The sequence below is a fragment of the Pezoporus occidentalis genome, unplaced genomic scaffold (assembly GCF_034315485.1).
Source record: "Pezoporus occidentalis ecotype Australia unplaced genomic scaffold, CSIRO_AGI_Poc_V1 ctg13, whole genome shotgun sequence".
Classification (NCBI taxonomy): domain Eukaryota; kingdom Metazoa; phylum Chordata; class Aves; order Psittaciformes; family Psittacidae; genus Pezoporus; species Pezoporus occidentalis.
In genome coordinates, this window is record NW_026913103.1 from 7,515,629 (window position 1) to 7,537,989 (window position 22,361).

The window sequence follows — 22,361 nt, forward strand, 5'->3', positions numbered from 1 at the left end:
TAATGACCTGGATGACAGAAAAGAGTGCACCCTCAGCAAGCCTGATGATGATACAAGACCAAAAGGAGTGGCTGATAAGCCAGAGGGTTGTGATGCTATTCACAGGGTCCCTGACAGGCTGGAGCAATGGGCTGAGAGGAATCTCATTATTTTGACAATGGGAAAGGCAAACACTGGCCCTGGGGAGGAACAACCCATCATACCAATACAGTTGAGGCCAACTGGCTAGAAAGCAGCTTGGCAGAATAGCAGTTGGGACTCCTGGTGGACAACCAGTTGACCACAAGCCAGCAACGCGTCCTCACAGCTAAGAAGGGTGAAAGCATCCAGGGCCACATGTGAGTGTTGCCAGAAGGTACTCATCACACTACAGCATTACTCAGCACTGGCAAGCTGCAGCTGGAGTGCTGGATTCAGGTCTGGACTCCCCATAACAAGACAGACATGGACATAAAGAAACAAGTACAGCAAAAGACCATGAAAATAATGACTGAGGCATCTGACAATAACATAGTACAGGAGGGAGACTTCAGTTAAGGAACTGAGAGGCAGATCACTCTTCATGAGTGTCATTCTGCTCCTTAGAAGAATATCAGCAGAGCTATCAGAAAAATGTCATTCATTTATGCACTGAGAAAAGAAAAATATACCTGGGAAAGCTGTACAGGCCTCCTGTAAGCAACTATCAAAAATACAGATATACACACATTAGGGGACTGATTACTTTTTCAGACCTCACATACAGAGTTTCCAGTTTTCTAGAGAACAGAATTCTGAACAATTCCTGTACAAACACATACTTTTGTCAAGTTTAATGAAAACTTCCTCACTATGTAAGGGTACAGCACATTAAATACATACTTAACAGTTACCAGACCTAAAAAAAAAAACAACAAAAACCTGAATCCACAACAATTTTGCTTAAAATCCTGTTGAAAGCAGAGAGCTTTGTTTACAAATGGCTAGTCACTGCCATGACTGTAAAAAGGCTGAACTCAAAATAGAAAATTATCTGCCTTAAAAGGTCAGCTTTTAAGTAACCCTAAACCACAAATATTTTGTTTTCTCACATGATTAAAAGGACCCTGGACATCTCAGCCATATATAAATCTTCCCTTTGCTGTACTTGGGACAGGAGGAACAGAAGGAAAAGCAATCAAAAATATATATAGCTTGTTAAGTAGTAGGGAAGAAACAGCAATTGCAAGAAAGGAATGAGAGGCACTAAGCAAAAGCCCTCATTAAAATATGAATGAAATGGAGATTTGCTTAATGAAATGTTTCGTATCTTAAAGTGCTTCTCACTCAAAAGTTAGATTCATTTCTAACTCCATTTAAGCTTGCATTATTTCATGTTCTCTAAAAACACTAACTGGTATAATTACTGAAGAGTCTATTTTTATAGCATCTTTAGTCTGATCACTCTCTGCTTTTCAGATCCTGACCATAATATCGTCTACATAAAACAGTCTTCAAGGAAGCCCACAATTAATCAGCAATCCTTAGTCACTACTGATTTCTCATGGGCAATGGCAGACATCTTTTACAAAGACAGAGTTAATGTTGAAGTAAATCAATACACTGTGATCTAAACACAGCAGTAAGACAACACTCAAGAGACTTCCAGTCAAGTTTAAAACCCCCCTTTTACATAAGCAATACATATCTAAAAATTGTAGATGAGGGAAATTACAGCTGCAAATCACTCACCTTCAGTAACGACAAAACACAATCAATGTATCCATAAAATATACTTCTGTGCAAAGCTGTCCATCCAGACTCTTTGTCTTTCACTGAGAGATCTACTCCTTTGGCCTCAGCCAACCAGTCTAGCACGCCTTTTTTGCCACATGACGAAGCAAGATGTAGAGCGTTTCTACCAAAGGCATCCTTCAGAGTTGCAGCATTGTAGCAGTAAGAAGAGAGAAAGGCTTTGATCTGGCCTTCGCTTCCTCTGGTTACTACAGAAATAACATCCAAAGCATGCTGTAGAGATCGACATTTTGAAGTGCACTCTGGCATGAGAGAATTCATTTTCACCTACTCCTCTCCTTAAGGGGAACAGCCCTTAAGTTTATCAAGGCACTCAATTCAGTACACAACACAGTGCCTTAAAAAATTTTGTAATTCCAAGGATGCAAATCCAGTTTATTGAGCTGCCATTAGAAATATTTGTACTGCTATGTTTGGCACTTGATCCAAATAAATATTTATAAATATATATTTTTAGAAGTCTTATTTCACCATCTTATATAACAAATATTCTTGTCCATAGAAAATTCCAACTACCTCAAGTGTGCAGAGGGGGATTCCCCCTCCACACTACCTTAATTCTTCTAACACTCCATAATTGCAAGGGAGACCTGGAAGAGAGAAAAATAGCACAGATTAATTAAAAAAAAAAAATTCCCTGCATTTTATATTATATAGTACAAATTCCCCTGTATTTGATACGTAATTTAAATGCCTATCAAACCAGAAATGTGGCAAGGGTTAACTGACCTACCCTGCACCATCTAAGCTTATACTCAGGCATTCAGACAGTTTAAAAGACCATTCCCCACCCCAGGCTCCAAGGGCAGGAACCTCCTCCCTTCCTTTTACATAAATCTTCAAGCATACACGTGAACTGTATTCAAAATCATAATCCAAAAATCACCCACCAACAAATCCTTGGCTATCAATCAGAAGCTTTGTCACACGCAGAAAGAGGGAGAGCCCATCACAGTTTCCCTTAGCCACTGCAAAAAACGATTGCTCCCTGATTTCTCTTCCCTGGCCTGAATGACTACCCATCTCCCTACTAAGTCTCTTCTATAGAATCACCACGAAGGCTCCTCTCCACCACTCTCAGAGCAATGGTGACAGGAAGGATAGCAACAGAATGAAGCAAAGCAACTTCAGGAGACATAAATTCAGGCTGCCAGCACTCGTGAAGGACTAATGTCTAAAGCTCCTCAAACAGGTGGGAAGAAGCAAAGGCTGAAGTTGGAAGGGGTAAGGGAGGAAGAAGGAGAAGGGCAGAAAAGATATAAATTCTCCTACATTAAAATACATTCACAGTTTGGGGCATACAGCATTTCTGCTTATCTGTGCATACTTACCTATAGCATATCCATCTTTCTCTAAAGAAGGCCTGACAGATGCAGTCATCTAGCCTGTTAAACGTGTGCAGTTATACTTAAAAGGGTTACAGCACGCAAAGTGCAGAGAGCAGTATAAAAATCACAGATAAACCCATCTAAAACAGAAAAAGTGAACTATATACATCACTGATTCACTGCCTAACTTAATGTCAACTGCTACTTGGTCCCAAAAAACATCACACTTCAATCTTTCAAGTACAAGCTGCAAAAGTGAGTGAAATACTATTCAGTCGTATGTCAACCCTCCTTGATGTTTTTGCTTGCTATGCAAACTGTAATTTAAAGTTGTTTTATCTGCGAGTAAAATATTCCAAAAGAAGCTAGACAATGCCACCATGAAAGCTGAATAAATAAAACTAAAAAATGCTAACAAAACCTTGGGAGGAGAGGGAGGACACAACAAAACTGTATATATGCATACTCCACTCCTTGGTCCCCACCCCTTTAAAAAAAGCCTGTCAAGCTTACCTTCCCTTGATTTTCAGGCACTAAGGGTATAACAGCATTTTGTTAATATCTCTACCTACAAACAACTGTCAGGGACAGATTACTTTGTTTGGAAAAGAAAATAGAAATACCAGTCCTTCTCCTGTTTCACAAATTATCAAGATGACCACCAAGTTGAAAGCAATCTGTTTAGAGCAAATACTACTAACAGAATCTAAACTTTCATGAAAAAAAAAAAAACAACCCAACCATTTCTAATCTAAGAGTGTTTAAACACCTCATGACACCAAGCTGTGTGGTTCGGTTGACACGCTGAAGGAAAGGAATGCCATCCAGAGGGACCTTGACATGCTTGCAAGGTGGGCTGATGCCAAACTTATTAAGTTTAACCATGACAAGTGCAAGGTCCTACACCTGGATCAGAGCAATCCCAGGCATAGCTAAAGGTTGGGCAGAGAAGAGATTCATAGCATCCTTGCACAGAAGGACTTGGGGGTGTTGGTTGATGAGAAAATGAACATGAGGTGGCTTCGGTGTGTGCTCACAGCCCAGAAAGCCAACCAAATCCTGGGCTGCATCAAAAGGAGCGTGACCAGCAGGTCGAAGGAGGTGATCCTGCCCCTCTACAATGCTCTCGTGAGACCACACTTGGACTATTGCATGAGGTCCGGGTGTCCTCAACATAAGAAGGACACGGAACTGTTGGAACAAGTCCAGAGGAGGGCCATGAGGATGACTGGGGGGCTGGAGCACCTCCCTTATGAAGACAGGCTGAGAAAGATAGGGCTTTTCAGCTTGGAGAAGAGAAGGCTGCGTGGAGACTTCATGGCAGTTTTCCAGTATCTGAAGGGGGGCTATAGGGATGCTGGGGAGGCACTCTTTGGAGGGACTCTTCATTAGGGACTGTAGTGACAGGACAAGGGGTAATGGGTTAAAACTTAAACAGGGGAAGTTTAGATTAGATATAAGGAAGAAGTTCTTTACTGTGAGGGTGGTGAGGCACTGGAATGGGTTGCCCAAGGAAGCTGTGAATGCTCCATCCCTGGCGGTGTTCAAGGCCAGTTTGTACAGAGCCTTGGGTGACATCGTTTAGTGCAAGGTGTCCTTATCCATGGCGGGGGGGAGATTGGAACTTGATGATTTTAAGGTCCTTTCCAACTCTAACTGTTCCATGATTCTATGAGAAAATCTTTTTTTACCTCACTCAGAAGGAATTAAAATACCTGGAATCAGAATGTGCAGATCAGAAGCTTTTTGGTATATACCTTCAAAGCAATTTCAAACAGGCAAATGAAAAGCAGGCAAATGAAGCCCAGGGAGCAAAGGGGGAAGAAAAAAGTATTTTTTATTCACTACAACTTAGTCCCTCATTCCTCACCAGGTGAAACATTCAGAAATATTTCAAATCAAAACTGACATTTTACAACCAACATAAAAACTCCTGCAGCAACACAAGAAGTGTAATATACACCTGTGTGGATGCTTCTCCTTTCACCTTTAAAGCCTCAGACTATAACGTAAAGCGAATCACCATCGCAAGCTTGAAACAAAGCTCTAGTTTCAAGAACACAGCCTGACTTGCTGCTCCAAGGAATCAAAGTGGGACAGACTAAAAGTATCAGCAGACTTAGTTTACCAGTGCATCAAACACCCTTCTAAATAGCAATGATTTAAAAAAAAAAATAAAAAAAAATATGTGGACAGCTATCGGAAAAGCATCAGAAGTGCCATTATCCTCAAACTAATTTGTCATGTTTCAGCAATATGCCACTAGGCAATAAAATTACGCTGTGGAAGAAGTATTAATTTTACATATGCCTTATAAAGCAAATCTTAAATACAATTCATCATTAAGACATTGCTATTAGTGCTACAAAGAAAGAAAAGTAAAAACAAAAAGGACAAAGAAAAGTTCTTCAGGGGAACCATAAAATAGACTCATTTGTTAGATAAACTGGTATGAAATGGCACTGCCACCCCAGGAAGCAGCCCTGCCATGCCTCATGCTATACCTTCCCTGGTGCAGATACACACCTACTCAAGACACGGAATTGTACGAGAAAACAATTCACAAAAAAGCAAAGCCTGGTTCCAAAAAAACCTTGCGACATTCCAAAAAAGGAACAGAAAGGCCAGAGAAAAACCTCTTCAAAACACCTGAGCTCTAGTCTAAACAATAAAATACCGTGAACAACAAACTACACATTAAAAGAATAAAAAGTCTGGTACTAGACAGAAATATAACCTTGCATAACTCATACTCACTCCATTATGATGACATTTACTGCAACTATGTGAAATATGGCTCTGCTGAATTATTTATTTACAGGTCATTCTAACCGAGCCCTCTTTAATATAAAGATTACAACACTAGAAGCTATATTAGTACATTGATACATATACCTTGAGTTTCGAGACAGAAGGCTATAGATCAAGATTTCACCCCTCCATAATAAACACTGGCATGCCAGTAACACCCACTATCATGTTATTACAACATCTGAAAAAGGTTAATAATCAGATCTGACTATTTTTTAAATACAAAGGAGGTCTTTAAATGAAACCTTGAAATTTTAAATTTGTGAATTGATGCTCATGTCTGGGTGAAAACCTCTGTGCTGTCCAAATGCTTACTACTATATGGAGTTCCAGCTGCAAATCAGCACCCAAAATAAGCACAAAGTAGGAACAGCACCAGCATTTTTCACACATTGAATTTAAATGTCCAGAATATGGCACCCATCTGAGTATCTGTTTTTATTTGCAGGTATTAGGTATTTCTGCAGGCTTCTCAGCACTAATCCTATTCATGTTATAATACCAGTGTCTTCCTAATGCTGTAATTATTAAAAGACATATATATAGCTAAATATCATCTTTTAAATATTTGTATGATACAACAGGCATCATTTGGAATTCAAGGTCTTACTAAAAACTGATTCCTAATTAACATATTCGTTATAGAAAAAAGTCACCAAAAAATGAGGAATGGGAGCAGTATTCAGAGTATCCTACAGATGTTTTATTTCAGCAGCAAGCAGATTTCTGAATTTTCTCTTAGAGACATGAGCTACTTATTATACAAGTTCACAGCTCAGGAAAGTTTAAAAGACTACAACCAACTTGGAAGGAATTCCAAAATAGCAAGAAAGCGTGTGTGGTATTTTGCCTCCTGAAACTGAGTTCAGGAGTCTGAGGTCCTCAGAAAGGCAAAGCATCACTGCACCACAGCAGTCAGACATACAAGAAGGAGAGTGTCAGATGTGTCATCTGACCTTACGGAGGCAGAACTCCTGAAGCTGAAAAAGCACCCCTTTACCTACTGCAACTGTCTCAAAAATCTGTTTCTTTCAAGAAGTCACTACAAATAGGCAAATATTTGGCACTTGTTTGTAAGAAGTCTAAAATCAAAGCTGCACATCCATATGACTAAGCTAACAAATACCTTAAGGACTAAGGATAATTATGGTAGTAGATTTCAGCTTCTGCAAACAGCAAAAGGCAGATGTGAAACCTCAAGATTCTGTTCAGTCACTGGGAAAAATGAACCGAGTTGGCAGATGTTTCCCACTGTGGAGTTCCAGAAATATCTGCATATCAAAGCTGCTTACATGGGGCTTCTGGTGGGTTAGTGCTTACCTATTTTGTTATCCAAGATGATTCCCAGAATAGATAAATATATATATAATCGTTTTCTGGTAATATGAATTCTCACAAAAATTAAGCCCAGAAGATGATGAAACCAAGGCAGCTTTAGAACCTTCTACTAAGTATTTGTTTCTTCATTAATGTCTTTCAGAAGACAAACCCAGTGAAGGCAGAGCATACTGAGCACAAATATTTGCGATGAACAGAACACTGATGTTCAGCACAGAGACATCACAAGCTACTGGGTAAAGGCAGATACTAGACTGCTCATTTCCACATCTGTGGGATCACATTCTCCCATCAACACATTCACAATTTTCTTTTTTTCTAAAATTTATTTCCACAGAGGTTGTATGCTTTTGGCTCAAAGATACAAGAGTGCTATGAGAAAAAGGGTTGATAGCAACCAACCCCTATGACAAGGTTGGCAGTTTCAATATACATTTCTGGCATTCAGACTGGGATGCACACGTGATACTAGAATTCTTATCTGTGGTCTTACAAATTCTTCCTGATGAAAGCCTCTACTCACTATTGGATCTAGCAAAATCTGTTTAATACGGATGTGGATACCAGTTCCAAGGCAGTGGATAGCAGCTGCTGTTGTAGTTGTTTTCATCCTAATAGAGACAATGGTCTTGTGTCAAAGTGAAAGAAAACAAGACATTCAGCTAGTTAGAGCTCAGTGCCACTTGAAGACAGATCGCTGGTTTTGCATCTTCCAAGTCCTCTGCATTAAAATACTAATTGTCAAATTAGTGTCATGGCCTTGAAACCCAGCTCTAGGCTGCTTTACTAAGAATGCATTTATCAAGACCTTACTTGATCTTTAAATTGGCATAACCTCATTCCTTTCACTGGTTTTCTATTGGATTTTTTTTTATGTGATACTGATTTTTTGCTAAACACCAGTTGCACCTGGGATGCACTTGGTGAAAAACTACCTAGTATTTGGCTCTCCTAAAAATGGAACTAAATAATGGTTTCTATTTTCCACATAAAAGAAGCCTAGAGTTTCCCTGGTCAACCCTAATACTCCTCCTTTAAAAAAAAAAAAAAAAAGAAAAAAGAAAAACAAAAACCAAAAAACCAATAACAGGGTAAATAACATAGCTTTCCAAAAGGTGCAAAATTCATTTGCTCTTCCTTTTGATAGTAAGTTGCTAAATAGAGAGTCCATCCTTATAAGGGTAAAGTGAGATCTCAAAGACTTCCAGGGTGGAGTGGAAGGGGGGGTTGTTTTTTAAACAAGCATGCTCATAATTAATAATATTCTCCAAGTTGGTCCATTCACACGTTTCATAACATCACAAAAGACCTGTAACCATAACAGCATGAAAATCCTGAAAATATCTGTATTCAAAACAAACTTATGGAGGCAACATGCAGAGTACTTGATTAGTAAGCTAACAAAAAAAAAAATAATTTAAAAATCTAAAACTTATAGAAATAAAAGACATGGGAATTTGCTATCATATTGCTGTTTTCTAGGATTTTCTGTTGACTGGAGTCTTACCTCAAGGCAACTTTTACTAGTACATATTAAAGTAGTAGTTTAGAGTCTGACAAAAGTGACTAGCAAATCTAAGCTGGGTAGTAATATAAGTAGCATTGGCACTAAGCAACATATCCTCAAGGAAATGCACATGAATTCCTAGATAAATATACAGCTTTCAGCTACAAGCAGCACAGAACAGTTAGACTACTGATTTCTCTTCAGAAGATTAGTTATCCACAGATAGGTTAACCTGTTCAGAAATTCCCTGCACATTAGTTTAAGTCTGGGCATAAATCTAGCCTTTTCAGCCCCTTTAACAATATTATTTGAATACACAATATATTGGGGGAGGGGGGGAGGAGAAGTGACTAAATATACAATGCAAAAAGGGTAAGAGCAAGCTATGTAGCAGGTTAGAGCATTTTGGCAGTCAGAAATTCCCACACAGAGTCTTTTAAATAGCTAATTCTTTTTTTTCTTTTACAGAAGCACTGCAACACAAGGCACAGAAAGTAAGGGTTCTGCTGTTCTCAATACACAAACACATCAGGTAGAGTGCTGCCTCTAGTTGAGATACCAAGGTTTAAAAGAAGTACATTAGAAAAAAACTTTAGAAATAGAAACTAGAATTACTAGGTTTCCAAAACAACCTGTGAGTACATGCTGAAAAAAATTTCTCCTTCAGCTGTGGTTTCTACAGCCAACACAGTGTGTTTGAATAAGACAGCTGTTACAGAGTCTCATAGAATGATTAGGGTTAGAAAGGACCTTACAATTATCTAGTTACAACCCCCCACCTACCATGGGCAGGGACACCTCACACTAGACCATGTCACCCAAAGCCCTGTCCAAATCTTGTCCATTTTACCCCTGACAGCGGGATAAGTAGTCATTTGTTCAACTGTCATAAGAGGTTAAGTTTGTATGTCAGGAAGAACTTTCAAATGATAAATTGAATGCTAGTGAGGCTCTCAAAATGGGTTAGACAACAAGCAACTTGTTGAAGTTTTAAGTGAATATGACCTGCCTGGAAGTAAAGCTATAGAGGAAAACCAACCTGCCTTTAAAAACTCCCAAGTTCCACATGCCTGCTATGTCCCCTGGGCCATGGCAGATACAAGCTGCTTCATTTACAGGGCCTGGGCCTCCGTGCCACCACTTGGCACAAGTACACCCCTGGCACAGGTGACCTTTAGAGGTTCTCTCCACTGTTTCTACAACTTCCGCATTCAGAGACAATGGCATAATCCTTACTGGGATGAGGCGTTCAGTGATCCAGTAACTCTGATCCATTTGCCCCTAACAGTACTAACAAGCACTGCCAATTAAAGGCAGACTCGCCTGTCAAAAAAACCACCAAAATACCACTGGTACCTAAATTCAGCTGCAACACGTCATAGCACATTTATTAGTTAGGAATCATAATACATAAACAGTATGAAATAAACACACTGAAATACTGTACTTGGCATACCTAGAAATAGGCACAACTACTCACATTTAATAACTGTAAAATGAAATAAAACATACAGAAAGTGGTATAGACAAAATTATAGCGAGGGCATTTCCACAATAACAATTTTTATTAAAACAGATAACATGAGATAAGCCAAGAGCAATGAACCACAGATCTATTCTAGGATTTCACCACACTTAAACTATATCTAGTATATACATCAACTCTTAGGAAAAGCTGACTTTTTTGAATTAATTGTGAACTTCTGGTACAATATTACTAATGAATATCCACATCAGATGTTGCTGGTTGATGATTATTTTTTATAAACCACAAAGTGCGGTGAATTTCCATGAAGGCTGACAATTGCACTGACCATGTCACCAACAAAAGGTCTGGATTTCAGAGGTCTGGTGGCTGGCCCCCCAAAAGACTGCACAGAAATATCCTTTTAAGCTAACTACCAGATTTCAGCTCTCTAGTGCTTACGCTGCTTAGACAGCAACACTGAGAGCTGCTACCAAAAGCCACAGACGAGTATCACCCACAAAGTCAGAACACGACAGGCTTGCCGGGAATCTCCAGCTAAGGAAATCTGGCAAGGGCCGCTGCCAGTGTCAACAGGGAGAAGGTCTGAAGCGTTTCAAAGAACCAGCCACAGGCCATGAGCAGGCAGGGGGGAAGGTAGCCGTTTTGACTACTACTACACATGTCCACGTAGCCGGGAAGTGACGAGGGTCAGAAGAGACTTATCAGAACAGGCGGCCAAGCCACTTTTCTTCCGCCTCGAAGCCGGTCCCCTCCCATCATCATACGTGGCCGGCTGGCTCTCCTGCCCGGGGCTCTCCCCTCTGCTACAGTACCCCACCGCCGCAGTACTGTCCCGTCCCAGCCGGCAGTGCCAACCATGATACTGACACACGCCCCCCAGCCCTGCTCCCTCTCCGGACACATCAGCAGGTCGCGGCCCGCCCCTCACCAGTCGCTAGATGAATGGACTCGGGCGGGCAGGGCGGGACGCGCGCTGAGCTGCGCGGGGGCTCATCCTCAGTGACACCGGGACAAAGGCAGGGCCAGGCTGCTGCGGCTACCGCGACACCTCAGGCGGCGGTGACGGTGACAACGGCGGCAACGACAGCCGGTGCCAGCACCTCACAGCCGAGAGCAGGCACAGCAAACACCGCACCCTCAAAGAAGCAAACCGCCGATTGGTAGCGGCTTTGCCGCACCTCGCAAGTCCATTGGCTGAGACTACCACCTCAACTCCGCCCCTCGTGGCTGATCCCGGGTTGATTGATAGGCTGGGCCTGGGTCGAAGGGGCAGGTCTGGTGGGCGGGGCCTGTCTTGAAGGGCAGTGCCGGGGTCTGCAAGGGGAGAGAGGAGGTGGCTGTTGGTGGGGTGAGGAGGGGGCTGGCTGAAGTGGGGAGAGAGTCGGTGGAGGGGAGGGGGCTGAGGTGTTTCCAGTGCCTTTGTCTGTCAGCCTTCAGGAGAGAAGCGGCGTGGCCAGCTCTGAAAGAGGGGGATGGGTTTCTGGCCAGGCCACGCCTTTCCAGCAGGACTCGAAAGCAAACGAATCATCCGCCTGCAGGTCTCTATAGACCGATGAGAGGCAGTATCGAGAAGGTTGCGTTGAGGCAGACTGCTTTGAAATAATGTGATTTCTCTCTCTGACAAAGCAGGTGGCCCGATTGATAAGATGCGGCTTGATTTTCGTGAGGGCTTTAACGCAAACGGTGCAATCTCATAAGGAAACTTCACATGTGCACAAAGATTTGAAAAAAAAAATGCTCTTGTAAAATAATTACCTATGGTGCACTTAATGTGTGTTTCAAGTAAACTCCGTGAGGGCTCAGTTAATTTCTGCTTTTTAATTAATGTCTTGGATGATGTAATAAATGCTATAGATTACAGATTAAATCTGGAAGAGAATTAGGGTGGGGTGGCTTAGGGTGGGTAGCTGGGAACCAAAAAAAGCAGTACCCAACATAATGTACAAAGCAGTACCTAGCATAGCGCACAGAGTAAAAGAAAAAAGACATGTTATTTTTTCTAAAACACGGAAAGACATTAATGAAAGAGTTAATGCCAATGGCCAGATTCTGTGTTTTTTTAAACCCACAGTTTTATCCCACATGGTGCAAGCATTAGAAGATTTTCAAATAGCCTAGCTATTTTTTAAACCACAAAATGTTTGAAGTGGAAAAAGGTTACGTGTGTTCTTCAGCAGCAAATCAATACGGATAAGATTGAGTAGAAGTTTATATAGGTGGATCTCAAGTATTTTCACCCATGCCATCAGATCCAGTTAATGTGAATTATGCAATCTGTTTTCTGTATTTTACTGTATAAATGTTCGGTTTGCCAGCACTCATTCACCATTGTAACTAACCCTGCGTGCTATGTGAAATTTGTCTCTGCATTATTTTCCTAGTGATAGCTTCTTTCTTCAGTCATAAACTTACCTCAGAGTTGGCCTTGCTCCAAGTATGCTTCCAGCTGGCCTAAGAACAGTAATGACCATCTGGGGAGATAAGGAGGCCCAAATACAGCAGAAGCCAGTCATAAACAGTGCTTTGTTGTAATGCATTCAAGTGAATAGCTGGGACAGGAATCCTTTGGAGAGATAAACAGCAAGAGGCTTAAAGCAGAACAAGGCCCAGGACAACATGAATAGATTCTGTATGAGAAAAAATATTTTCTAAGAAGCTGACTGCCCTTCGGGTCTTTCATGCAAAATAATACTATAAAGAATGGAAAACTGCAGCAAGGGCCACAGGAAAGCTGGAAAATAATACCCGGTCATGAATAGGACCTGATGGAGTACGGGTCAGTAAAAGCCTTGACAGAATAACCAAAGGCTCTAGCAATGAGTTTCTATGCAAAAGTTTTGATCTCCTCTGCAGGATTTTCGCTATTTTCATGGAAAAATAGGGTACTTAATACTTCTTCTGTTGTTTATTGTTCAGGCTTTTCTAATTGTCTCCAGCACATAGGTCAGTAATAGAAACTCATGCAATCTTATGCTGCCTGTTCAAAAGCAGCAAAATAATGAATATCATTCACAGAAGCAGGGAAATATAGTTTGATTTGCAGAGATGAGGTGATAAGGTAACATAAAAAAAAAAACAGCTCAAGCATGTCAACTTGAGCATCTGCTTTAAATTATTGGGTTTGTTTTGTTGTTCAGGTTTGTTGTTTGTTTTTTTACTGATGGAAAATGACATTGTTTGCATAAAAATACACTATTTTAAGCCTTTCAGAAGAAGTTGCAAGCAATGGTGATGAGAAGCCAGTAACAAGTCACTGAAGAGTCTTTTTCAATTGTGTAGTACAACAGCCAGATTTATGAGTTCCTGAAGCATACAGTATGTGCCTGACAGTTAAGAATTGCTCATATATATGTTTTTTTCAGTCTCTGATGAAAAGGTTTGAATTATCACAAATAAACATGTAATTATAGGCAAAAAATGTGTCTCTGACTCAAAAAAAAACTGGAAGAGAAGCACTTAAAAAGAAAACCAATATAGCATCTTCAGAATTTGAGGAGGAACATCAATTTTGAGAGTCTTAATTAGCTGGCAGAGTGTATTTTTTGACTTAGTATGCATCTCAGTTCACTGACTGTTGAAGAGTCATAGATTGACTGTGCTCCAGATGTGTGTAGCCATTTAAAGTTAGGGGAGATAAATCTAGGCTATAGGAAGGACATTACCCCATTAGGCAGCTTTCTGATGACCTATGGATCCTTTCTGTCCATCCAGAGTAGTCTGCCGAAATATTGAGGTAAAGCTCTATGCTTTGTCTGCTGCACCAGCCTTAGGCTAATGGAAGAATTAGAGGAGAAGATGAAGCAACAGTAAGGAAAAAATGTACTTTGTACTTTATGCTATCACTGTAACAATCTCCTCATAACAGATTTCTGAAATTGATTCTGATTGTTGAAAAATGATAGTAATTACTTTTATCAGCCAGGAATCAAAAAGTTCAGTGCATATATCTAAACAAAAAAGAATTAATTTTTTCTTTTTCATGTATACTGAGTGTTGAGTGACAGATTTCCCCCTCCACATTCTATTTATGTGCATTAGCTGCCCTAATTATTACCAGTGTCCTCTGGAGCCTTGAGTAATAACTTACCGGCAGTAGTACTTGCTGCTGAAGAAAAAATTAATCAGCTCAGGCTTACGTTCTGCTGATACTAAATAAGTTCCTTATGATCTTTCTCTTTTATGAACTTGAAAAAAAGATTATGAAACACTAGGAAGTTTGTATTACAGAACTAATGGAGGAAGATTCAGTGTAATGCATCTTAGCAGGGTAGGCTTGCAAAAAAACAGGCTACTATTTATTTATCAGCCAACCATTCAAAGGAAACTTTTATACCAGTAAAGTAGCTCCAAATTTATTAAAAATATGTACATCTGGCTTTAAGAAAGTCTATCCTCTTACTCAGAGAGGTAGAGTTACTAAATTCCATATACCAATACTGTGTGAGAGAAGTGTGGAGAATCTTGAGGATCCAGTAGCATGGAAAGGAGGATGATGAAATATGTGGACTCCGTGAAGTCTGCTCAATCTACTGGAGAGTTCTCCTGTGAAGGTAAAGTAGGAAATGGACATGCAGTGAATACCCAGGGGCTTTCACTCAATAAACCATGGCTGCAGCAAAGCCGGTTCTTCATGGAATCATTTAGGTTGAAAAGATGGGGAATGCTTCCATGTAGCCATGTAGTGTCACTTTGATGTCTCTTCTTTAACTCATAAAATTTTGACTTGTCTTTTTAGAACTTGGGAGGCCAAGGTATATTTTCTGGTACTTAATAGTTCAGACACCTAAAAAGGATGGATTGTCACCAGTGATACAAGGTCATATGTGATGAGAACACATTGTCCCACATTTGTACAGAATTGCCATATTTAAAAAAAAAATAAAAAATTCAAAACCTGTGGTAAAGGGCACAATGTATATAAAAATTGTTCTGTATACCCTAGGTAGTGAAATACAATCATTTGTGGAAAATGATAAAAGGACAGATACTTTCAGTGACTGGAATATAATCTTCATTACAAGCAGAAACTGCAGTACATGTGAAGTGGATGTTATCTGTTGCAATGTGAAATATTTGGCAGAAGAGTACAATTCTAAACAAAGTGTTTTCCTATTCTTTGGGAAGTTTGTTGTATATGTGCAGCAAGAAAACTAATTTTTTGGCCTGTCTGTCCTGCACATCTTCCACCCTGATCTTCCTAAATAGAAGGAGCAAAGTTGCAGACTACCTCAGAGCATCGGCCTCCTATGGTGGGGAGAGGATGGATGGAAAGACATGAGAATCAAGGACATTCTCTTGGGCTCATAAGGACTTTCCAGTCCACATCTCAGACTCCATAGCCATTGCAGATAATACTGCTGGGCTTGTGGCAGTCAGACACAGGAGCGGCAAGATCATGATCAACATATTTGTGCTATATCATGCTACCCCTGAACAAGGCATCTGATCTCTCTGCACTGAGCACCAGATACACTGGCTTTAGAGTTGCTGCTGCCAGTTGGTCCTGCTGCACTCAGTCTGGGTGGCAGAGGGCGCCCACCTACCAGCTGCGTGCAGTGCAAAGTGCTGAGGGTCAGGATGCCCTTCACAGCAGTGGGCACAATGGGACACAGCCTGTTTCTCTGAGTCTACCAGCGTGCTGTCCGCACATGGGGTCATGGCCCAGCTGAAGTGACGCCTGAATTGTCTTGCTCCAGCTGCATGATCCAGGAGCAACTGGAATCACCACTCCTGCCCATTTCTGCAGCGACTCACGACTGTTGTGGTGGTGTCAGTTCCAAAAATGGGATAGCCCTGCATTAAATAGTGTGTTGGCAAAGACAGCATGGTACATGCCATTCCACTTTCATCACCTCCAGACAGGCCTCCTCTGGCCTTACTTTACTTCTAGGTGTTCTCTGAGTGTTTGGGAAATAAAAAAATAAAACTGAGGAGAATAAAAGCTGCACAGCTGGTAGACGCATCTTTGCATTTAACTTGTAGTGCCATCTACAGTCGAAAAACTTCTCACACTCAGACGACCACAACAGTGTTTGGTTAGGAACAAGGAGGCTTAGCAGAGCAGTTCTGCAGGAAGAACTCTAGCACTGCTGTTTTCTTTACATGCAGATCTTATCAAGTGCAGACTTAGGACTCAAGGTAGTTGTCTTGGGCTAATCTTAGCTATGCCAGTGGCTCACCGAATACTGCTCAGGCAGCAGGGAGAATATTCGTCATTCCTCGCGCCCTGTGTGGTCTGTCTCCATGCAGAACTAGAGTAAGCTCCTCTACTAGGAATGCTGAAAACAGGAATTTAACTTACCTGCTTTAAATTGTCCCTTGTATGAAGATGTTTCTGACCATCGACTGCCCTGCAAAACAGGGGGGAATAGGGCTATGAAAAGTGTGTTGAAACCTATGAATGAAAGGCTGTGTAAGAAATGTTAAAATACTGGATGTTTAAGTACTGAAATATCAGTACTTAAAAATTGGTAGTCTGCCTTGGTTTAGTTTCAAGATGAAATTACAAATGAAGATGCAAGAGAAACAATAAAAGGCATGAGTAGAGTAGTTTTTATATAGTTTTCAAAACAAAGACATGCCAAATTAGGGGAGAGGGGGAACCCTTAAAAGCTAAAAAGGATCCTTTTCTCTCTCAAGTAATTCCCAGCTATCATTAAAGCTTACCACTTTAAAAAGATCACACGTATATACACTGTATTGCAGACATAATATATCAGGAAATGTATAGAATATTTTTTAAAAAAGAAAAGCTTTAGGGATTTGTGATTAATAGCTTTCAACTAGTTATTAATAGTTGCTAGTTAATTCTAGCAACTTTGATACATCTGTCTGAGTTTCTGCTGAGGATTCTAATAGCAAAAGCCAAGGAACAGCCTGTCTGTGAACTGCCATTCTAATGGGCATAATAACCATTTTTCTATGACCTATCAGCATAGAGCCGTGGTCATAACCTCTAAGGATACTGAAGATTTATGAGCATTTTTCCATTATGTAAAATTATATCTTCATATGCTATCAAAGCTTCTTGAAAATACAGTTAGATATAGCAGTTGATTAGCAGTTGTGATGGAAATGATCATTTGTGTGGCTTGTTTTGGTTTCACAAAGAACATACGATGCTTGATGAGTTTCATACTCTGCTAACTTGTAAGTTTGATAAAATTATCCCCAGTTTGATGTAATTGTTTCTGATGATTTATTTTTTTTTCTTCCAAGTATGAAGACTGAAGTGGGCTTCTGTCTCCTCTACCAGCACTAGTTGCTGCAGTGTAAACTCCCAGTGTAAGTCTGCAGGCAGAGAAGGGGGTTTTAATAGAACAGTAGGGCAAAAGATCATAAATGCCTGTGAGACAGCATGGATTGAACATCAGTAGTACAAAACCCACTCTGCTCTCTCCTGCTTTCTTTCCAAAATGGACAGGAACTTCAATGACCTGATTCTAGGGCCTGAGACTAACACCTCCAAAAAAGGGAGCCCAAAGAATACAGTTTTAGGGTATCTATCTCACTGCATTCATAGTTGTATCTTATTTTCATAGAAGTTTTCCCTGAAGAATCAAGCTAGCTCCTATATTTACATTCATTCTAAACTCTTCAGTGCTGCTGGTCAACCACATGTGCTGTTTATAGGTATGCTCCTCTCTCCCCTTCTGAATGAGAGGATACATCTCATGCTGCCAGATGACAAACAAGATGATGATCCATATCTTCATGACTGGTAGGCTGCATTTCTGCAACGTGGTGAGCCCACCAGAGCACAGTAACACATATATAAGTAAAGTGAAGTTATTTGGAAAACAGATAAATAAATAAATAAATAAATATCTTTTTCCCCTGTCTTTTTAAAAATATCCCACTGGTTGACTACTTCCCATTGCCTCTTCTAACAGAGACAAAATTCTTCTGCACTCAGTATACCACTGCCTCACATAGTACAAATTCATAGTCCTTATGCTCATGTAGTTTTCTCATGTAGTTTGACTTTCTGTGTCAGGCTAGCTTAAAGAACACTTCTTTCTTGTAAGATGCCAACCTTCCTTCATGATTTCATTACACAGGCAATATTTTTAGGTGTGCAAAGGGCAAATCTGTTTTAGCAACTGAACTAGAAGCATGGATTTCTTCTCCCACAGCAAGATGGGTGGTTTCCTCATCTCCTCTGCAAACTGCTAGTGATATTCTCTCACCTGGATTGGAAATTGCTTCAAGTCGCCTGCAGGGAGGCCTCCCAAAAAAGTACAAATCTGAGCATCGGTCACTAATCAGTGTGTAAAAGAAAGTGGCTGGCTGGATGCCTAGCTCAGCTGCTGCTGCTCGCTCAAGGGCCTCGTACAAATTTTGCCACTAGATGGCACTGTAGAGACACATTTGATCCCCTTTGCAAAGGCAGTCAGGAAAACCTAATTAAAAAAGCCGGCAAGATACCTTTGTTAATAGCATTTTGGAAAGCCTTGTTCTTAAAAGGTGAGGGGAAAATACATCTGGAGAAACTAAAGTTTATAGCTAATATGGTATAGTTTCCTGAAGTAGAACCATGGAAAAATCTTTTCAGACTATTGCAAGTAAATGAGTTCATTTTGTATTTAGGTGTTTTAAATAGTTACAGTGCCTTTTAGAGACAGAGTGAATTTATTTCATCTAATCACAAGCTCATTCATATATTAGAAAATCAAAATTAGGGAGGGAAGGTGGAGTGTGAGATTCCTATTTAATTTGTCCAGAGGAAAACAATAGTTCTTCCCTAGTTTTGCCAAAGTCCTCTTGTCTGGGAATATATGCTTTCCTCACTCAGTTTAGAAATGCCTATTCCTTCTCACGTGAAAGACAGCTAATAACCAACAGCCAGGAGAAAAAGAAAAGAACCTGTAAGCTGGGCCATTCTTCCCCCTTCTTTTCCCAATAGAGAAGAAATTCAGAAGTCCCCCAATAGCCTGAAGGTATTGTGTGGAGAAGGATGACTCCATCCAGCTATCTGACTGGGACTACAGCAAATTTGCAACCCTATTTCTAGACCTTGAAAACTGAAATCCTCCCTTCGTCATCTGCAGTTCTTCTGACGCAGAATGTGTCCACACGCTCCTGCATTTGTTTGGTCTGGTGGTTACCCGAACAGCTATCCTTGTGCTAAATATTGCTCATCTCCTGCCATGGTACCTGCAGGCAGTGGGACCCTTTCCAGGCTCAGGCAGGCTAGCAGAATAGGGAGACTGACCTGAAGTGCTGACTGAGTAACAGTGAGACTGCTGTGATGCCGATGCTGCTTTGAGCAAACATAAGACTGTTTAATTTGGCGTTGTTTGGAAGGGAAATAAAAGGATTTGTTCTCAGAACCTGTAAGTGGCAATTCAGTGAATGTTCAGTTCTTCAAAAAATGAAAACCTGTAGTATTTGAAATTCAGAAATATGTTAAAAATGCAAAGACGTTCATTATTCTTAATTTCTAAAAGTCCTTTTTTTTTACCATGCATTCATCTTCCCTAGCTGTCACTGCTGAAGAGTTTGGTCAGCAGTAAATTGCTTCCAGAATACGAAGCTGCTACTTCTTAAAAAAGTCTTATCAGCTTGGTGCTTTTTAAAATCTTCCTTAAACAGGATAAACCTGTGAGGGCAGATTACGTACAGAATTGGATTAAGTTTTTACCAAGCCAGTAAGTATTTGCTCAAGTCAGGGAAGATTTTGTAGACCCACATAGTTAGATCTACACTACACCCTGAAGTGGTGCAGATTTCAAAAATACTCCTCTTTTTAACCTAAACCAGACCAGATCTTGTTTTCAGCAGAGCCTCACAAACCTGCTTGAGCACAATTGACCAAACTGCAGCACAGACACAGGAATGATTTTACTAGGGCAGAGGGTATGATGGAGAGGCAAGAATTTTGTGGGCCAGCTTTGCCAACAAAGAAGGCATTGCAGACTATCCACAGTCTGTTACACAGCTCACAGAACCCTTCCAACACTAGAATACTAGTGTAATACTGTCCAGGCCATAAATTGATGTTTCAGCAGAGATATGTAACATCTTCCAGGTAAATCATAAAATGCTTCAGAATCACTAAATGACATAATGACAGCGTAAATGTAATAGGGACTACCAAGAGTACGACTCCTTGTCCTGCAAAGTAGTACAGAAAAAGATTAGGTAAGAAAAACTAATGTATGAAATTGTCTGTTTAAAAAAAAAGAACGACTGGAGGCAACTCTCAACTGTAAAAGCTGGGTATTATTTCATCCACCAATGGCATAGTTAAGAAAACCCCAGGGGCCTGCCCTGCTTGCTGGCTGAGCCAGTGACATGCGTGGCTACAAAACCTTGCCTGCCCTAGGGGAGACCCTGCCACTTGGCCTCCCAACCTCACTGTGCCCTGACATTTGCTTTATCTTGGGGTAGGTGCTGGGGAATATAGGAAGAGCTATTTTGCCACTTTCAATTCCCTGCTAATGGTCATTTCTCTCTGAACATACTCATTTGTTTGCCAGGTACTCTACCTTGCTCCCTCAGCTCTATTCTTATAGACAATAGTAGGAAGAAAGAAAGAAAGATCATTTTTCATGCCAAAGCTCATTAAGCAAATTTGGTTCAGGTCCCAAAAAAAAAAAGAAAAGGAAAGGAAAAAGTAACTTGGGAGCCTGTTTCTGCCTGTACTTCAGTAGCATCCTTAATGAGCTGACCCGTGAGAAATTATTTTTGTCTACCTTTTAGTTGCCTCAGTAAAGAGTTTGCAGCAGTGTCTCACCTCAGCATTGTCTTAGGTCTTGGCTCAGCTATATGGCAGCACAACAAAACCTTTATTATGTTCTTAGCAGTGCAGGCACATTTTATTCTCAGTGCCATTATGCTGTCCTTCCACTGAAGCACGTGAAAACAAGGCTGAGGCAGAAGACACTCAGAGGTGGTATTCCAAGATTAGAGACCCATTAAGGAATTTTTGAGTGACTGGTGTTGCACAGCTGTGAAAATGATGAGACACAATACATGATTTTTGTAATAAACCAATCCAAATAAATGGGGTTTAATTATATCATGGTGTCAGTGTGATGATTCACTGGTTACTTGATAGGACATTGCTGTTACAAGCCTTCCTGAGGGTCCTTTTCTTTGTGCAGCCTGCTTTTATAAGACTTAAAGCTTTGTATTCAGCCTTTTTCAGCCTGAGCAGATTACAGCCAGCTTTTTCTCAACTCCTTCCAACAAAGAGCTCTATATTTTTACCAGTACAGGCAATATCCTTGCACAACCACATTTCTCCTGTCCTCACATACAGCCAAACATCAAAGCTGGCACAGGTTTATGCAAAGGACAGGCCAGAGGGGAAGAAAATAACAGAAAACTTCTTTCATAGAGGCAGCTTCTGAAAAGTAAGGAGCTTGATCTGTGTGCTCCAGCCTCTTAAGGGGTATCTCCCTTTAACAGCTAGTAAGTCTCTGATCTGGGACTCAGCTGCTCCTCGCATAAAAGTGGCATATGCCGCTGAACCTTGAGATGCTTCAGCACCTACAGATATTTTAAACTCATAAGCACTCACAAAAAGTCATGTCCAGATGGTACGAGACTTAAACATAGTTTCTCTCTCTCCCTGGGAGTTGATTATCTCCTGTCTTGCTCTTTATATTGCTTGTACTCCTTGTGCCTTCTAATTTTTGTCTCTTTAAAGCATTGCCATATTGGTAAGGTGACACTTATACACACACCTGTAGCTGGCTGCAAGGGATATAAAGTAGGAGACAATTAGGTCTGTGGTTCCAATCTGCCCTGCAGAAAACAAATCTAGAGAGAAAAAGAGAATAGGAATTACCAGCTGCCTAGGACAGCAGAAGATAAACAAAACTATTATTCTCCCATCAGTCAAGGAAGCAGAAAAAAACATCTGCAATGAACTTAGACACTTCATCTAGGATTGCTTTTCTCAGATCCCAAAATGTAGGTATGTCATGAAAGAAAGTCCATAAATTTTTTTTCAGGAGTTTTTTCTGAAAGCATATGAACCAATGTCATACTGAGCACAGAGTGCTCAGTCACTCTGACAAACAGCAGCGATTCATTCTATGGCATGCTCAGATGGCACTCACCAGTATTTACTTATGGACAGAAAGCACAGCAATATAGCTGAAAC

The 22,361-nt window shown here is 40.6% G+C and overlaps 1 protein-coding gene across 3 annotated transcripts in view; it reads right to left on the reverse strand.

The window, feature by feature from the left end:
- IBTK (inhibitor of Bruton tyrosine kinase) overlaps positions 1 to 11,395 on the reverse strand; it is a 57,926-nt gene extending 46,531 nt beyond the window's left edge. For all 3 annotated transcript variants that reach the window (XM_062608266.1, XM_062608267.1, XM_062608265.1), the window contains exons 1-2: positions 11,175 to 11,395; positions 1,711 to 2,363 (exon numbers count right to left, since the gene is read on the reverse strand). In XM_062608266.1, coding sequence (XP_062464250.1) covers positions 1,711 to 2,034 — 324 coding nt within the window. In that variant the 5' untranslated portion in view covers positions 2,035 to 2,363; positions 11,175 to 11,395. The remainder of the gene's footprint in view (positions 1 to 1,710; positions 2,364 to 11,174) is intronic.
- Between the last annotated feature and the right edge of the window lie 10,966 nt (positions 11,396 to 22,361).